At 41.0% G+C, this 17515-nt stretch overlaps 1 protein-coding gene across 1 annotated transcript in view; it reads right to left on the minus strand.

Moving 5' to 3' along the window:
• The window catches only part of olf413 (DBH like monooxygenase olf413), a 161319-nt gene that overhangs the window by 58507 nt on the left and 85297 nt on the right, over positions 1-17515 (minus strand). The window contains exon 2 of the mRNA XM_043422091.1: positions 14647-14959. Within this exon, the coding sequence (XP_043278026.1) occupies positions 14647-14901 (255 nt within the window). The 5' untranslated portion in view covers positions 14902-14959. The remainder of the gene's footprint in view (positions 1-14646; positions 14960-17515) is intronic.

The following is a 17515-nucleotide window of genomic DNA, read 5'->3' on the forward strand; positions in this document are numbered from 1 at the left end:
AGAAGCACCTTACAATCATTGAAAGTTTTTGTCGATCACGATTAAATCTAGGTGAAAATATGCTAACCAGGATGTTTGAAAACTCAATTGCTTTCTAGAGGAATATGAAATGAAACATAAAAGAAAAATATCTGGAAAACAGCAATGTCTATGCAACTGGAATTATTCGGAATAGGAGTGGGCGATGTTTAGAGAAGCTATACAGTTGAAGGAGAAAAAGGCTCGTGGAGGCGTTGGTACAGACTGGAAAGTATGGAACGATAAAATAGAAACAAAAGATATCGTACGCTATCAATTTAATTTCCCTGATCTTAATCTCTTATAATCGATACAATTATTCTCGAACCATGTCAATTCGAATATCACCTTTTCGGCGTACCCCGCTCCCTTCTCATGAATGATCGATTTATCGATCGCGACAACGATCATCGATAATATTTTCAATGTCTCGTCCTCTTTTTCTCCGGGATCGGTGGTAAATGAAAAACTCGCAATTAGTAGCTCCATTTGGTCGGCAAGAACAAGCGAAAGAAATTTAGTCATTAGGGAAGAGTTTCGCCAACTTCGCCCGTTCGATCTGTGCTCCATTCGAATCAAGCGTCATTGAGATTCAATTTTCGCCTTCATTATCGCCCGCGGAGCCACACAAAGAGCCATCCAGAAAGATCCGATTGTCGAGAGTCAATAAACAAGATAAGTTTATTAACAAAGATTGGAAATTAGGAACAGTTCAAATAATGCAAACATTTATACATACATTTTTCTATGGATAACGATATTTCTCTGTCACTTAGATATAAAGAATAAAATGAAGAATCTTATAGTATACCGTTGTACATAGAATAAACCGCGATGAAATACCAGGAACGTCGCAAGTAAGTGATCGTGCGCGAACTCTCTTTCTCTTGCAGCTATTTGTCCATCGATCGAATCGTTTTTGGCTCTATCGGTAGGCCATATCGGTTTAGCGAGAGGATACACGTTGGTATCTCTTGGAGCAAGATGGTGAGAGGGGCTTATAGAGTTCACGAAGATCTGTGGCCTTGATAATGTGCTCACCGTGAGTCGCCAATCGCGAGGGTACTTACACTTTTATCAGTCGTTCTTTGCTGCCTCTGCCTGTTTTTCACTTTTCTATCTTTCATTCCTTTTGCTGTATCCTTTATTTGTTTTATCCCCTGGCATATCGTTCTTTATCTCGTTTATTCGAAAGACGTTTGTCCAGACGTTCCTTCTTCGATGGACGGCAGACTATGTGCTATTCACCCTCAGTCTTTCGTCTCACACGATCTTCTCTTGCGGGTCCAACTCTTTCTTTCAAGATGTGTCTTCCGGCTGGCAGTTCGTCGAAGCCAGAAAGGCTATTCATGTGCAACCGTTTTTGTCTTTTAGCCAGCGCGGTAAAACGAAGATACGCAGACGAAAAAAGATGCCCATTAGGTATATACAAGAATTTTTGATAGTTTCGTGTGCGACGACGACCAAGTGAGATCACCACGAGATAAATAACACCCAGAAGCTGTGGAGTGAAGTGGGTATGAAAGCTGGCATAAAAACATCAAAACCATGGTATATCCGGTTAGGTATAGGATATCTGAAGTTTTATTTGTATAGGAGAGATAAAATGGAAAATGCTTACAGGGCCAAGGCTTGAAAAGTCATCTAAATATCTATATCCGTACACATTCACTATAAAGATCGATAAATTCGTCGAAACTGTGGTTAGATGATTTTGGGGGATGAGAGATCACGAAAGGAGTAAAGGTGAAAAGTATAGGTGAGTGCCGAATGTACAGATACGTATATAAATGATGAGAAGAATTGAGAATAGAAAGGTTGTTCGAGATATAGTCCAATAGGATGGGTAGTAACCGCAGAAGCCTGGCAAAGTGAACGAAAACGTATAGTAAACCGAGGTAAAACTGTGTAGCCAACGAGAAAAGCTCTGTCTGGATTGCTGACTCCGCAAAGTCGACTTTACACCGTGACTCTTGTTACGGCAGCGCGTCGACGACATCGCGTGCGACATCGCTTTTCTCTCTCGCTAGCTCTCTTTAGATCCGTTCGGTATAGTCCTACTATATTGCTTCGGCTTCCGGGATAAGGGTTTTACTTTGCTGCTTACTCGCCTTCTATCTCTTTTGCTTTCTCTTTCACGAAACATAACGTGTACGTACCTTTGCTTTGCCGGCTATATACCGTGATTTCTCTCTGTCTACCTCATCCGCAATCCTTTGCTATCTGCTGTAACTATTGCTGAAACTAAGTCCCCCCGTCTGTTCATGACTGCTGTACCTCGGTGGAGGAAGAATTACTACTGCGAGGAGAGAGAAAGAGAGAGTACAATGCCAAAGCAACTGAAATACTGAGGACTTGCTCGCACTCGAGCCATCTTCATCCAGCAAACATCCTCTCTCACTCTCTCTTCACCTCATTTTAGCCTATCTCTCTCTTCCTCTCTCTATCTTTCTCCGTCTGACTCTTCTTTTGTACAACCGCTATCGCATCGTTCCATCTGTCTCTCTCGTATAAGCTAGTTTCATTCCAGAGAATTGCATCCAAAGCCAAGTCGTTAAAAGCTGGCAGATTTGATCCTTTGCGCACGTCTCTACCCGACCATGAGAACCAACTAGCACGAGAATAATGTTTCCATCCTGTATCGTGCTCATCAACGCTTTTCTATGTGAAAACATATTCCTCCTACTTAGCTACTGCACATTTCTACGCTCTCCACAAGGTCTTTCTATCCTCATTCGCTCACTCACTTATTTTATCATTATCTCTTTCTCTCTACTTCACTCAGCTCTGCTTTTTCTCTGCACACTCACTGACGTCGTGCTTATTATTTTCTACGTAACCATCCCGCGGTTCCACGAAAACTGGTCACGTGATTTGCATCGAAAACATAGTGACTCCTGAGTATGGACACATGAGAAAAAGCGTTATTAAAACTCAATTATTGCCCCTTGCCCTAAATAGATGGTTATATCGTTGCATGGAGTTTAGCAATGATTTTAGAGATTATCTGTCTTTCTGGCGAAAATAAAAAAATTTCATATAAATATGGTTTTTTTTTTATGGTGAAAGACATATGGTTTTAGAATATAAAAAGTCCATAACACCATTTTGTTAGGACATTTGAATTGAGAGCTTATTGCGTAAGGCGACGACGCATTCTGTCGATGAACAGACGTAATGAGAATACGATAAACGCACCGAAAGAGATAATTGTGATCCTGCAAGAGGATTTTTGGGCTTTTCTACTAGCGATCGGTCTGAGCTTACACCTACATGGTCTTCCGTGCGGCAATGGAACAAAGCGAAATGGTAAAGGGTATAACCATAGGGAGAGAAAACGTTGAAAAAGGAGAGCGTGACTTTGAACTAGAGAACGAGAGAAATAGGCTTTAGCGGATTTTCCGAGGCAGATTGGAGATAAAGCTTGTGAGAGACTCCGCAAGCGAGGGAGAGGAAGAAAGACATTTTTCGCGACGAGATTTCCCTCGTCTTTTCTTTTCTTTACTCATCGAGAATCTTGCCGGCATTATAATCAAAAATTGCTCATCTAGATTCTTTATGCTCAGGCACATTTTGGATCGTAAAATTTTTCCCAGAATACGGCGTAATATGAGAAAACTAATAAAATTGTTATTTTCGTTGCGAACGAAAGTCTTGCGAGGGATAAGACAAAAGGGAATAATGAAAAGATGAGAAAAGAAAGCCAAGAGAAAACACAATAGTGACGAAAGTGCCGTCGATTCCTCGTGTAATCTTATACATAATGAGCAATAATATGAATGCCGGCGAAAATGTTGATGAGAAAAAATTGACATTAGTAGACGAAATATTTCACTAAAGAGATGAACTTGTGACCGAAGTTACAGAGAACGACACTTCTACCGGGAATATGTCGTTACTACGTATATCAGAAAAGTTTATTTTCTCTAGAGGGAAGGATAGCCTGCTTCGATGATCCAAAAAGCACTTGGATGCGAACGGAAGTAGAATAGAGGGCTAAAGATGATCGAGAAAATCGTGAGATTTTTTCTTTCTCTTCTGCGAATATCTCATTTCCTCCAAGTGGATGTCGAGAGATCTGGCGGTTTTCCTCTGTCACGAGCATAAGCAGTAGGAAGAAATGCTCTAGAAGAGCCACTCTCTTTTCGTCGAGTCGCGAGCTATGGTCCGTCTTTCATGGTCTCTCACAGCAATGTGCTATATACAAACTATATGAAAACGTTCGAGTGAAAGAAGCAGTCCATCCAACCAACCACTCCGGATGTCTCACAAAATTTCACACGTCTAAAACCACTTCCTCCGTATACCTTTCTTTTTCTATTTCGTCCTTTCGTCTTTATATCTCGAGACAGAAAATAATACCGGTGTTACTCCCTCAGAGAGAATGAGAAGTAGAGTGCGGGGGTAGGTAATTTCTGCAAGGGAATGGATTCCACGAACGGAATGTCCAGAATATTCAGACATAAAGGAATAACGCTGACAGTTGCTCTCTCGCCAGAATAATAATCGAATGCCGGAATTCAGAACGATTTTATTCCATTTTGACAGATATTATATGAGACTAAATGGTCAGACAAATAACGGACATGGAATACCTTACTCTCTTGCGCTTTCGTAGTTTGTTCCTCTATGGCACTTCTCTGGTCGGATCCGATGGTTAAGTGTAAACGTAAACAGGCACTTCAACTTGGAAGGTGTTGAAGAAAACACGAATAACTGACAAGTATTCTGGTACGTTCAAATTTAGACGTTTGAGACTTGGCAAAGTTAGGATTGGAAAACTCGTGCTCATTGATAAATCGTATTTCGCGACTCAGTGATTCGTGCACTCGCGAACTATTTTGTATGTATGACGAGCAAGTGAGAGAAAAGGAAAGGGTGAATGAATCACGGATACGAGTATATCGAAAAACGGAGGGAGGCAGCAGGTTCCTCGATGGTTTGGGCAGATATACGGGACTCGCGGTGGAGAGCAGTAGGTGATGGTAACATGATGGTGGTCGACCCTGGTATTGCGTTATCGACAGACAAAATATCAGAATGTTACTTCGTGACACCGGCCCGTCGAGGGTTCTGAAGATACGGGAGTGACGTATGTCCGTACTCTGGATGCAAGAGTTTACACGATATACAGTCCGACTCATCAGTCTCTCCACCCTCGCCGCTTTCCCTTTCACTCTCGCTCGCTCTGGGCCTCTGTATATTCTACAGAACAGCAAAATCTCTCGCACTTTACTCATACGTTCAATAACGCGTACATGTGAGGGACGCAATACACGTATCGCGTGCTACGCATAAATACGATTTTACGGTCCCCGATTTATGATCGAATCAGCGTTATCCGCCACGATAAATCTATTCTGCACAACGGGAGAGTAGAGATTGGTGGAAGGGTTGCGATGATGGTAGAGAGGTAAAAGGACAGAGGGAAAAGGGTGAAAGGGAATGAACATTACATGAAAATGTATATGTTTATATATACATTTGTGGTTTTGGTGAAAAGATAAAAGGCAAAGGGGAGAGTCAGAGGAAATGATGGCAGGAAACGTGCCAAGCATAGAGCGCTTTTCGCCGCAATATAAAGGTGTTTCGCGAGCAGTACCCTCATCGAGCAATCATTGAACGACCCGGTCAAACATCAATTCTCATTAAAATTAAACGAGAAAGATCGTGAGCTCGCTCACCCGAACGTTTATTCTGTTCACAACGAATTCAACGTGATCCCCCGAACGTACGTTTTCGGATAACTCTCGGTAATGTGTCCAATGTCTGTTGAAAAACTGCCTGGCAAAGGTTACGAGAATAACGTATATATATAAATGAAATACAATATCGGACGAACGTGCGTGATAGAACTGCAGGCTATGATCGAATCGCGACCTCCAATGATAACAATTTTCCTTTTTTTTTCGTCGTTCCAATCATTTTTGTGACGTTGGTATACTATACGATATATCTTTAAAAACTGATGAAAAAGTATACGCCGAAATATATTTTTGAGTACCGAAGAAAATATGTTAATTTTACATTTATCACAAATATATTACGAACCAAATGTTCTCTCATGACCAATCATCAAGTGAATAAGGAATAATTCAAATACCTGAAATTTGACAATTCCGATACATTTTATTTTTTCGTTACTCGCGGTTATGCCACAAATATTTTCAAAGTTACGAGCAGTCATCAACTCCACTTACTCCACAAAATTCAGTCCGTAAAAGCCCGTTTGATATTTGCCGAGTAATATTCTGAGCCCCCTTTACCAGATTGTTACACTCTTCATAATTTTTCCTTTTTCCTTCAATTTTTTATTTTATTATTTTTTTCCGTAATATCGTTTCTCGGGAGATTGGTTGCCCGGACGCAGAGCCCAAGTCCGCCTCGGGTAATCCAATACCTCGAAGGTATTTCTAACGCGCCGGTCTGCCAGGATGTAAAAATGTGCTCTACTTGCTGGCATGGCTCAACGACGGCAGGCTTAGGTTTATGATCGCGTAAAAGTGATTTCGCGAGAGGTAAAGAAGAAAGACGAGTCGGCGAACAGCGCCAAAAGAGTACACGAGACTGAAACAAAAAGGGAGTGGAAATGGAAAATGAAAAGAGCGAGGAAACGTAATACGTTTGAATGTACCGGGATAGAAACAAGTTATCGAAAAAGACGGTATAAAATGAGAGTGGCAAAGAGAGAAAAGGGTGAAAAAACTGTGGAATTGAGATTGAAGGCAAAGCTAAAATATAGTGAGAGTTTTTGCTCGAGTAGTCGAGATGACTGCTCCACGAGAGAGTCAAGTCTCTCCGATATGAACAAAGACCGTTCCTCGCTTGTCCACCTCTTTCAGATCGCATCTTTTATTCTTAACCGTTTTTCTCGAGTATTCATGAATATTACTAATTTCCATATTGTTTCTAGGTTTTTCGAACTACCTATCGATCGAGTTGTAATTCAGCAAAGATGCTATGACGTTTGTAAAGCTTATCCATATTTCTCAATCACCCACATATATGGAAGCCATTTCCGTATCCGTTACTCCTTGGTCATATCAGTATACGAGCATGTATTTAGGTGTTAATTATACACTCTGGTCGATAATATGAGTCACCTGAATTTTTTATGGCCCCGTAATCATTATAAAACTCGAGTATAATTTCTGTTATTCATATTTATAACCTGCTCGAAATATAATTTGTTTTGCTATGGTGGCCACTACCTGATGACATATGGTACCGGATATTCGGATAGCCTGCAAGATATTTTTTACACATTTCATAACAATTATAATATTTCGCATTTTAGTTCTTCGGCCTCCAAGAATGACCGTAAGTACAAGTTCGATATTTCTGTTTTTTCATCATTCTATTCGTTCAATTTTTTTTCTTTATTCGTTTCAAGTTATATTTATGCTTTGGATCTTATGTGGGTATGTCCTTCATTCCGTCATTGGAGAAGGCAAAGATCGAAACAAAAATGAAGTTCATTGCCGTAGCTCAAGTGTAAAGAGCAATACACGGGGGGGCGATAGTATCCTCGTGCATCTTCGGTTGAGCGAAACGAACAAGTTCCCCGAGATGGAGAGTGTTATTCTCTGGAACATTATTCGTGAAATCGAGCGTGACTCTGATGGAGTTTCCCCCATGATTGTTCGAAGGACCGCCACTAGTTTCATGACTGCTGCATAGCAGAACTTACGAGTTATGCGAGTAGAGCAAAGCGAGTGCAACAACCGGTAGTCGGTCTCTGAATAGAATACATCGAAAGGTGGACGTACGGTGATCACCAGTAATGATTGTTCAGTGAGTGATAGGATCGATGTACAGGAATGTAACATGGACGACACATTGGTCAACCAGGAGCAATTAATCGTTCGGTAGGAAATTAGCTATAGGACTTGATAGGAATTAATGCTAAAAGCTCTAGCCGTTGGGATCGTTTGTACTTTTTTCTTCTTCGAGAACAAGTTTCATTTCTGAAATCTATCGATGCGCGGAACTGTACACAAATGGCATATTGACGGTACTGATGTATCTTGACATGACATGAAAACCAGAGTGAATCTCATTAAAGTAAGAAACAGAAAAAAGAACAGCTCGTGTGAAAACGTTCCGTAGATACTTTTGTAACAACCAGCTCGTATGGTTTACAACTAGTACGGGTAACTACCTACGATGTTGTAAATGTCGTTTGTATGTACGTACCACGGATATAAGTGCCTGGCGATCCTCGATGTGCTTTAGCAACATCACTGCTGCTCGGTTATACGAGCTAAGGAAAGTAATAGAGGAAGAGAGAGAGAGAGAGAGAGAGAGAGAGAGAGAGAGAGAGAGAGAGAGAGAGAGAGAGAGAGAGAGAGAGAGAGAGAGAGAGAGTGAGTGAAGAAAGGTAAAGTGTAAAAAGAGACAGTAGAGCACTTATATTACAGTATGTATCTCGAGTTCAGATTCACATTAACATATAACCGAGCCTAACGAGAAGCAGAGAGTTTGAGAGAGAGAGAGAGAGAGAGAAAAAAAGAGGAAAGAGCCCTTGAGGGTCTCTGAATGGAAAGGATTGGCAGAGTCTCCGTGGGTGGACACAGCAAATGAAACAGGCACACGACGCACGAGAGAGAAGAAGAGAGGTATGTTTCATCAGTCTTCCTCTTGTTCGTCATTCTCTGTATCTGTGCCGAACCACATCGGTAAACTTTAAGGACGTAATAACCAACGTCAACTCGGCATGTTGAATCCTGCGGTTTCCGCCATTTTTGTTTCCCGGTAATTGATACAGATGTTTGTACAAGAGTCTCATCCTCCACAGTACGCTTGCGTGTTACACCGATTTTTTAGCCTGCGCTCTCATTTTCTCATCTCATGTATGCTGAGGGTTACTTACACAAGAAACTCGAGGAAGATCAGATTAAGAAAAATGGTGTAGAGATGAGTATGAGGGCAAAAAGGTCGAGAGTAAGACGCGTGTACAACGAAACATGAAAAACAAATAACTATGTTCTCTCTCTCTCTCTCTCTCTCTCCTTCCTTCGTTCCTACCTTCGGGTCCTTCAGGAACCAGGAACACGACGTCTAACCGAATTAACTCTGAAATGTGTAATAGGATATCAAGAAGCTGCTAGTGAATGAGATGAAGAGACATAGAAAAAGATACAATCTACGAGATAAAAGGAACCCATTTACAATTGTAGTTCTGTGCAAATTTCGCAACTTACGTGTTCTTTTGGATAAAATGCAGGATGAAAGTTTTTCCATTATTATAACTATACAAACCTAATTCACCGAGAAAATATAACGTAGATTAGATGTGCTGTACCTTAATTCGTAACCCTGCCTTTAAGTACACCGACCCTCCAACTCTAATGAAGTTTCACTGGATTGTTCCTCACGCTAAGGATATACATGTGTTTTCACATATATCAGGAACTCCATCGCCCACGCAAAGATGAAGAAGATGAGATACCTCTTGCACGAAACAAACAAAGGCGTTAGTTCGACACGTACGTTAGCATTTTTTTCAACTGTATTATCCATTAGCGATGAAAAATAATCATCAACACAGAAAATTATTCTGCGAATAGCATGCCTATACTTGAGTATCAACTTCTTCAGCCTACTTTTTAGCGTTTTTTCCAAATTCTAGAACAAAATAAAATTAAAATAAAGAAAAACAAAACGTGGAATACAATGAATTAGATTTCCTCGAAATGACTAAGCAAGTTTTTTTAACTATTTTTTTTGTTCTAATTACTAGTATCTAGTAGTTTCAAGCTTCCCTGTTGTTTAAGATCAAACGTAAAAGCATGGAGTTGAGCTTTCCACTACTTTTTGTATATAATTTTTCAACAACTCGTCGAGAGCTGAAGGTAGCATGGTGAAATAGCTTAACGTAAATCCGATTTCGAACTAATCTCGATGAACCGTTCCAACAACGTAATACCAAGAGATTAAACACTTTTTAAAAGCAAATGGCCGAAAAAGTCATACTTTTATTGCAGCATCGTTTTTTTTTTTGGTGAACGAATTTTGTGTTCACAGCGTTCGGATTTAAAGGTAGCACAGTCGTGAAACACGTATTTGCAATTTCATCACTGTAAATCGATATTTTTTGACAATACATGTATGAAAGTGAAATTCAACTCACAGTTGTCAAGCGCTCGGAGAAGAGTTGAAGGATACAAATATTCGTCACAGTTCCATAAGACAATGATCCATCATTCCGGATGCAATAAATAATATTTTAGATCGTACAAAGTACACATGAACATATTGTCAAACTTTTATTTTGTCGAACAACATTTTATTCCCTCGCATAGCTCAACAATTCGTTATATTCGTATAATATAAAACGAGATACGGTGTATAATAGATACGTGCAGAATTGCAAAGAGCAAATCTCTTGGTGTTTTTTTCGTTGAAGCTCCAGAGTGATTTTCCTCTACTTCGGATTCATTACTTTCTTTACATTAATTCATGTCTCATGCTTTTGGTAAGTGTACACATCGGAGATGTGCCCAGCGATCTCGTGACGGTTCTCGTACGATAATAAATATGAATTATGATTAACGCAAAAAAATGGCCGTAGCGAAATCTCTCAGGATGATAAAATCATCGAGAAATTGCGCTTGACTTTCCTCTCAAAGTTTCCATAAATTGGCTACGTTTAACCAACGATATTTATGTATACTTATTGCGATTATTCCTGTTTATTCTCACGATTCTGTTTCTAATACCCGGAAAAAGGTCTATGAGGAAGAGCAAAAAAAACTTTCTTGTTGGGCCGAGTAGAAGAATTTGCAATGCGTTTGAAAGAGTTCTTCATTGACTGGCGGGGAAGAGCAGAACACACAGTGAAACGCGAATTATCCTGGTTAAGTTGCGCGTCGAGGCTCCAGGCTAAAAGTTTCTTGAGGACACTTCTCCCTTTTCTCATTGCCTCTCCTCTTTATCTCTCACTCTCGTTATCTTTTCTGCTTCCACTACTTTTCTCTCTCTCTCTTTCTCTAATACTAAAGCCACTAAATTCATTTAGCGGCCGTTCCCACGATTATTCGCCGCTTGGATTTAATAGCGCAATTCTCACGTCGCTAGGAATCGTATAAAAAATTAAAAAATAGAGCACAAGGCTGACGGGAACTATGGCGGTAGAGCTAGAAAAGGGAAAAAACTGAGAGCAGTTTATGTGCGCGATAATTATGGTAGTGAAGAGATTCCTATAATAAGATGAACAATGATAGGAGCGGTGGGTTAAGTTATAGAGGCAAACGATCGCTAAAAATGGATTAGTGTAATAGCATATCGAGCATAAAAATACAGACGGGAGAAAGAGATAAAATGGAGAGAGAAAACTCATACATCCGTGTGGAAAATAGGAGAGCTACTAACGTTCCAGAAGTTTGCCAAGTGTGAAGAAAAGCTGGAGGCATGTACACAAATCTCTTCGAAAAGTGCCCGCACTGCTGTGAAGATTTATAACGTGACTTGGACGAGAGATCACGGAAGTCGTCGGATGTTTATCGTTATCTTATCTATGTTAGCGTATGTAAAATTATATGCAATAAGTGCGAAGTGTTTGTGGAACAAACTTCTGAGGCAATTCCGCGATATGTTCTGTCAATGATATTGACTGTATTTGCTGTTGAAACTAATAAGTGAACTGTTAATTTAACGTAAATATAAAGCGTCCCTCGTTGGAAAATTAGAGCGACGTCGCAGACGCAGAATTTAAGGTTCATTTCCGATCAGCAGTTAGTCACTATCCAAATGTTTTTAAAAAATCATTGGAACACGCGAAGTAACTCTCAAATAAAATATGGAAAAGAAGGAATAAGATGGTAATTTGTAAACTGCAACAGTACATATGAAGTACGTATAATGCACGTGAATAAGTTAGCGTGCACGAGGGCTCCCGCACTCGTTCGTCCGGTTAAAATGCCTCAAGCTGTTCTCTCCTCGTCTGGTTATATGATTACGATCATAACGAAAAGCTTCCCTCACTCGGGATTGGCTAACGTTCGTTCGACGTCACAGATACAGTCGATTTAACTGTCGAAGCATGATGAGGGAACAAAGCATGCGAACATAGCCGTGCGAAAAAAACGTATGCATTTTGTACAAAATGTCGAGGCCGTCTCAAATGCTATTTCCACATTTGCAAGACCCAAAGATTAAAATACTGTGAAGTTCAAAATTTTCGACATTTTTTTTCGTCCCTTATATCGTTAATGACACTTGATTGGTGTCAGTTGATCCGATGCGACGAGTAACAAAAATCGAGAAATGTGGTGTGGGAATTTATTTGTTACGATATTGACAGGCGTGCCCATTTGGGTCAAACTTAACGGAATACACGAAATACAAAAATGCTCTTTGAAAAATTAAAGAAAAAAAACGAAATCAATTCGGTTTTTGAGGTGAATTGTCATGCGACTTAAACCCTTTTTCGCCGAGAATCAATTTTTTCTAATCTACCGGTAGAGGTAAATGGTGGAACACGAAAACGGCGAAAAGAATCAGAAAAGAACAACGCGAAGAAAGAAAGAGCGATGAGGCAGGTCTGGAAAGACACATGGTGAAGAATAAAAGAGCATCAAGAAAATACGCCGAGTCTTGCGACTTATGCGCATTGCCAACAAGAACTCTAGCAGTTGAGTCTTCCATATTCTCCATCATCGTCGTCGTTGTCGCATCGGCGTTCTTCCAGCGACATGCATTATGAAATAGAGAGATGCTCGACCGAGCGGTCTACTGGAAAAGTTGCGAACACGCGATAGATGCAATTGCTGCTGTTCCGGTATATACTCGCACGCAGCAGCTTGAGAAAATTCAACGATTTATCTTTATCTGACGTAAATAAAAGCAATTAGTTTGCCCAGTGGATGGTTATTCTGTTGGACTTTTTCAATTTTCTCCTAATTTCAAATCGCTCGATCTCAAATTTCAATTTTCCAAATACGAAAATGAAGAAGAACAACTTTATATCCACTCTGTTAATAAAATTTAAGGGTTCATCGTAGATATAGCATCTTCCTTGGGATACGATCGGCACGAATGAGTTAACAGTCTGCGAATATGAATTTAATTATGACTAGGGGAAGCAGTACACGAGACATGGAAAGAGTGAGAACGGATGTCGGAAAGCATAAAAAGAGGAAGATTACTTTTCAGTGATATATAGTACAGAAATTCACTCTCCTCATGCCACTGACATTTCATCAAAAAGAAATCCATATACGTCTCGATATGAAAGTTCCCCTGCGTACGTGATGTCTCGTTTCAATACACATGTATCTGTGCATATACGTCGTATATGTATCTTGGAAAGCTCATACGCAGCTTAGATAGACTGGCAATATGTGCCCCGATCGATCAATCGCCTCATGTATACACCAAGTTCTGTCTTACAGGCGCGCGTATACGTAGGTTTTCGATTCTCGAAACGGAGCGCGTGCTTTGGCTAGTGAATGTTTCACATGCCATGTACACACGCCTGGTGTCTTCGTTATCAGAAAAAAATAGAACGGTATAGAAAATGACTGTACTCGAGCGAGCCAAAGTTTTTGCTTTACGAGTGTAATGACCAGGTGTGACCTTTTATACAGAATGTCAGAGCTAATAGTAGTCTAGTCGTTGATATTGTTCGTGTTTCGCTAAGGAAGTTTCTCCGCCGAACTTATCATCATTTTGAATGACACGAATGAAGAGCTTGATGCTTATGGGTATTTGGATAATGAATTGTATTTCTTTCGTATTGAAGCTGTACCAATAATGAACCGATTGGGTAGGAATTATAATACTCCAAGTCTGTGCACCACCGACCCGATGCATCAACCATCGTCTAGTTTTTACACTAGGTTTAACTGAGCGTTCATATCCTGCTCTTCGCTCGTCGAAACTCCGGTTGGAATCGATTCAAATCTAGAATCACGGTATTCTCGAACTTCCGTAATTAGGAGTGCGAATCGCTTTAAGATTTTCGTTAAACAAACCAGAGCTGCAGGGATCAATGAGAAATCATTTGAGAGAGGCGTTTTCGTCTCCAATGCTGGAAATGTCGCTTGGCAAATAGTTCTAGATTGTTCGAGGGAGGGATGATTGAAACGAGCGAGAGATGAAGGAGTAAGCGCGGCACACTTATACATGAATTGAATTCGGAACGAGAGCATGAGCGAGAGGTAAATAGCGTAATGACAGGGCGCTCAGCGAACGCGTGAGAGGCCCCTTGGGTTGGCCAAGAATTGATAACTATCGGGATTCACGAGCGATCGAAACAGGACACCCGTTACTTAACCATCAAACTACTATCATTATGTAGCTGCTCACCCGGTAGATTAGTACTTCTCGAACGAGGGGAAGGGGGAGAGAGATCATTACGATTATTCGACGGAAGACCAGCGGCAATGCTCGGTAGCTCTGCTGCGTCTTTTTGCAGTATATGGATTTTATGTTACGTGGTGTATAGTACACGTGCGTAAATTCAAACTATTGTTGGTGAAAAGCCATTACGAGGGGCTTGGTCCATAATAATGACCGGGTTTTTACAATTTTCATTAACCACGCAGCTTTTTTCGTGTGTTCTGAAGATTCAATGACTCAAAACGACCATATCGCCGATCTGTAAATTGAGCGATCTTGACTTACTTGAAGATGAGCTTGGCTGTTATTGTCGACCCATCCAATGACTATATCCGCGCTGACTTGTCGATCGTCTCTCGTGAAACCAAGCCCGACATATCCTTGGGTTTTAACTTGCACCTCAAAAGTGATTTCCCGCTCGCCCGGTGTCCACAAAACCAAAAAATTGTTGTCCAACACTGCACTATTTTTCCACTCAACACACGCGACGTTATCCAACATAAGAAGGAACACCGTGATTGCTGTCACGAGAGCCTTCATTTTGCCTCGACTTCTATGGACTCTCGCCTCAATAAAGTTCCTTGTCGTCTCACAGCATCTAGAATCACAAAAAAAAAGCAAGGTTAAGTGAAAAATGTTACCGTCGTTTTGTACATAGCCGCACAGACACGCTTAATGTATTTATCCTATCAAGCACTGGGTTTTCCAATCTAGACGACAAATCACCTGTAGCTCTTATCAATATAAATAGTTGTGTATGTACATGCGCACATCTCGCTCGATTGAATATAGTTTGAAGCAAATGCACCGTAGGACAATAAACAATTGGCTGGTGTCGCCTCTCGAATTACGTGACGAGGATACAAATGTTTTTCATCGTATACTGGTAACTTGGAATACGGTAGAGTGAGGAAAAGCGTTCTCGCTTTGCAGGATCAGAGGAAAAGTGGATTTGCCGTGGAGGATTCCGTTCGATTTTCCAAGGGCTTTAGGAAAGAGATGGAGAAGCGGTGACAAAGTGAATCGTGCGCTGCCTCCATTCCGGCTTGCTAGTCATATTCTATGTGGGAATGCAGCACTTGATAGATCGGGAACAAATCTCCATAACCTAAGTGCGGAATAAGAAAAATTTACATCGGAAAGATTCTAATGAATAATTACGTTGGTGCGTCATCTATGATTCATATCTTAACTTAAAAATGCCAACCGTTGCTTTCGTTTGTATCTTTCTATCTGCATTGTTCACTAAACCAGTTTAAGTATGTGCACGACTCTAGTAATTCTGTTGTTTTACAAAAAATACGAGAGGCTGCAACAACGTGGAAACAATCAATTCAATTAACAGCAAAGGTGTGTTTTGTAATGCGTAATGGAGGTTGGGGCAATCGACATAGGAGGAATGTATACAGAGCCAGCTGTTGGACCAACGTACCGGGTGCAAACCCGAATTGGTCGAGCGTGTGGAGGAGAGTAAACTCGAATTGTGAGAACGAGTGAGTAAAAGTGAAAGAGAGAAAGAACAAGGGAGAGTTTGCAATTTATCGAGTAACGAAGAGAGCCAGAGAGACAGGTTGGACGAGAAAGCGAGAGGTAGCGGAGCCTAGAGAAGAGAAGCATGGGGTGACCGAGTGAGTCCAATAGTCACGAGAGAATGCACATAGAATCGACGAAAGGGGGAGGTAAAAGGGAATGAGCGTGGGGGTGGAGGTTGGTTTTGTGTTGGGCGACCTGGACTGTATAGGTGGACTGGTGGAACATACCATAGACGGGTTTGATTTGCGGCGTGTCGTTCAGTCGATTGCTCTCAAATTGCGTCCCGCACTCGCGTTCACTGATGGTACAGAGCTTCGAAAGCTCTGTCACACCTATTCGCGGCTTTTCAAATGCCCTCGCGAGCGCTCACGCCAGGACACCCAATATACGATTTTACCTCCCCCTCTTTTTCGCCCTCTCCTCCTCCTCTTCCTCTTTTTTATGCTGCTTTCTTTTTCTCCTTGATTCTAGATTCATTATATACGGTCGGTACAGTACCGATGCACCCGCAGGAACATAACGAATCGCTAACCTATATGCATCTTTTGCTTTATCCGTGTTGGCACTCGTGTCCACTTCTTTCTTGCAATTGATGGCTCCAAGTTTCATTGTCGAACCTGGTGAGTCGAAAGCTCGTGAAGCAATGTCTCTTGTTCTCTTTGTCTATCTTCCATCTCGACTCTCGTTTTGTTTCCCGTCGCTCACCGTGATCACCTCAGTCATTGTGTTCACCCTTTACATTCGCCTAGTTTTAACTGGAACGTAACGGTGAGTGAAACACGCAGTTACGTGCTGGGCGATGTTTGAGAAAACTAGGCGGTTAAAAGATATGTGTACACAATACACAGAACGATACCGCAATAGAGAGTTAAAAAACAAAGAAGCTCGATGAATTCGGCCCAAAAACGTTTCCGCGAATGCTTCGGACCATAGTTCAAGAGGCGAATGTTTGCTTGAAACGCGAACGTGAAATTACATTGCATGATTGTCCGGTTAGGTACACACAGCATATATGTATGGATTGGCAAGTAAACGCAGTTGTTGAAGAGATTCTGATTCAATCACGCGCACTAAATAAATGAAATATTCTAATTTTTCTGGGCCGTCGTGTCAACATCGTAAATTTTTGAGTACAGAGTGATGAAATGCATCGTGAGTTGTAAGTTGAGCAAACGTCGTATGGACAAAATGAAAAGTGACTTGAAAGTGGTGAGTCGTACGAAAAAAAATATTGATCAGCGCAGCCGGTCAACATCTACCTTATAGAAATATATATATGTATATATATGTTTTAGAATCTCTTCACGTGACAAGTGTTAGGGATAAAGGGTGCGCGAACGCCAGACTATTCCTATTCTCACTGAAGACTTCAAATGGTCGTTAGGAGATGACGTGACAACTATACGTGGACGATGGCCAGAGCTCTTCTTGTCTGCTGCTCCTCTCGTCGTCGTCCGTGTCACCGTGGCTGGAGAGTCCACATTGAACAGATGAGAAGAGCAAGAGTCGACAGAAAAACGAAAAAAAATACTACACAAAAAGATGGACTGAGGTAGTGCACGTATGTAGCAAAAAAAAAGAGAGAAAAGCAGCAGAATGATCACGTCAATTAGAGGAGAAG

Source organism: Venturia canescens, chromosome 1 (assembly GCF_019457755.1).
Source record: "Venturia canescens isolate UGA chromosome 1, ASM1945775v1, whole genome shotgun sequence".
Taxonomy (NCBI): Eukaryota; Metazoa; Arthropoda; class Insecta; order Hymenoptera; family Ichneumonidae; genus Venturia; species Venturia canescens.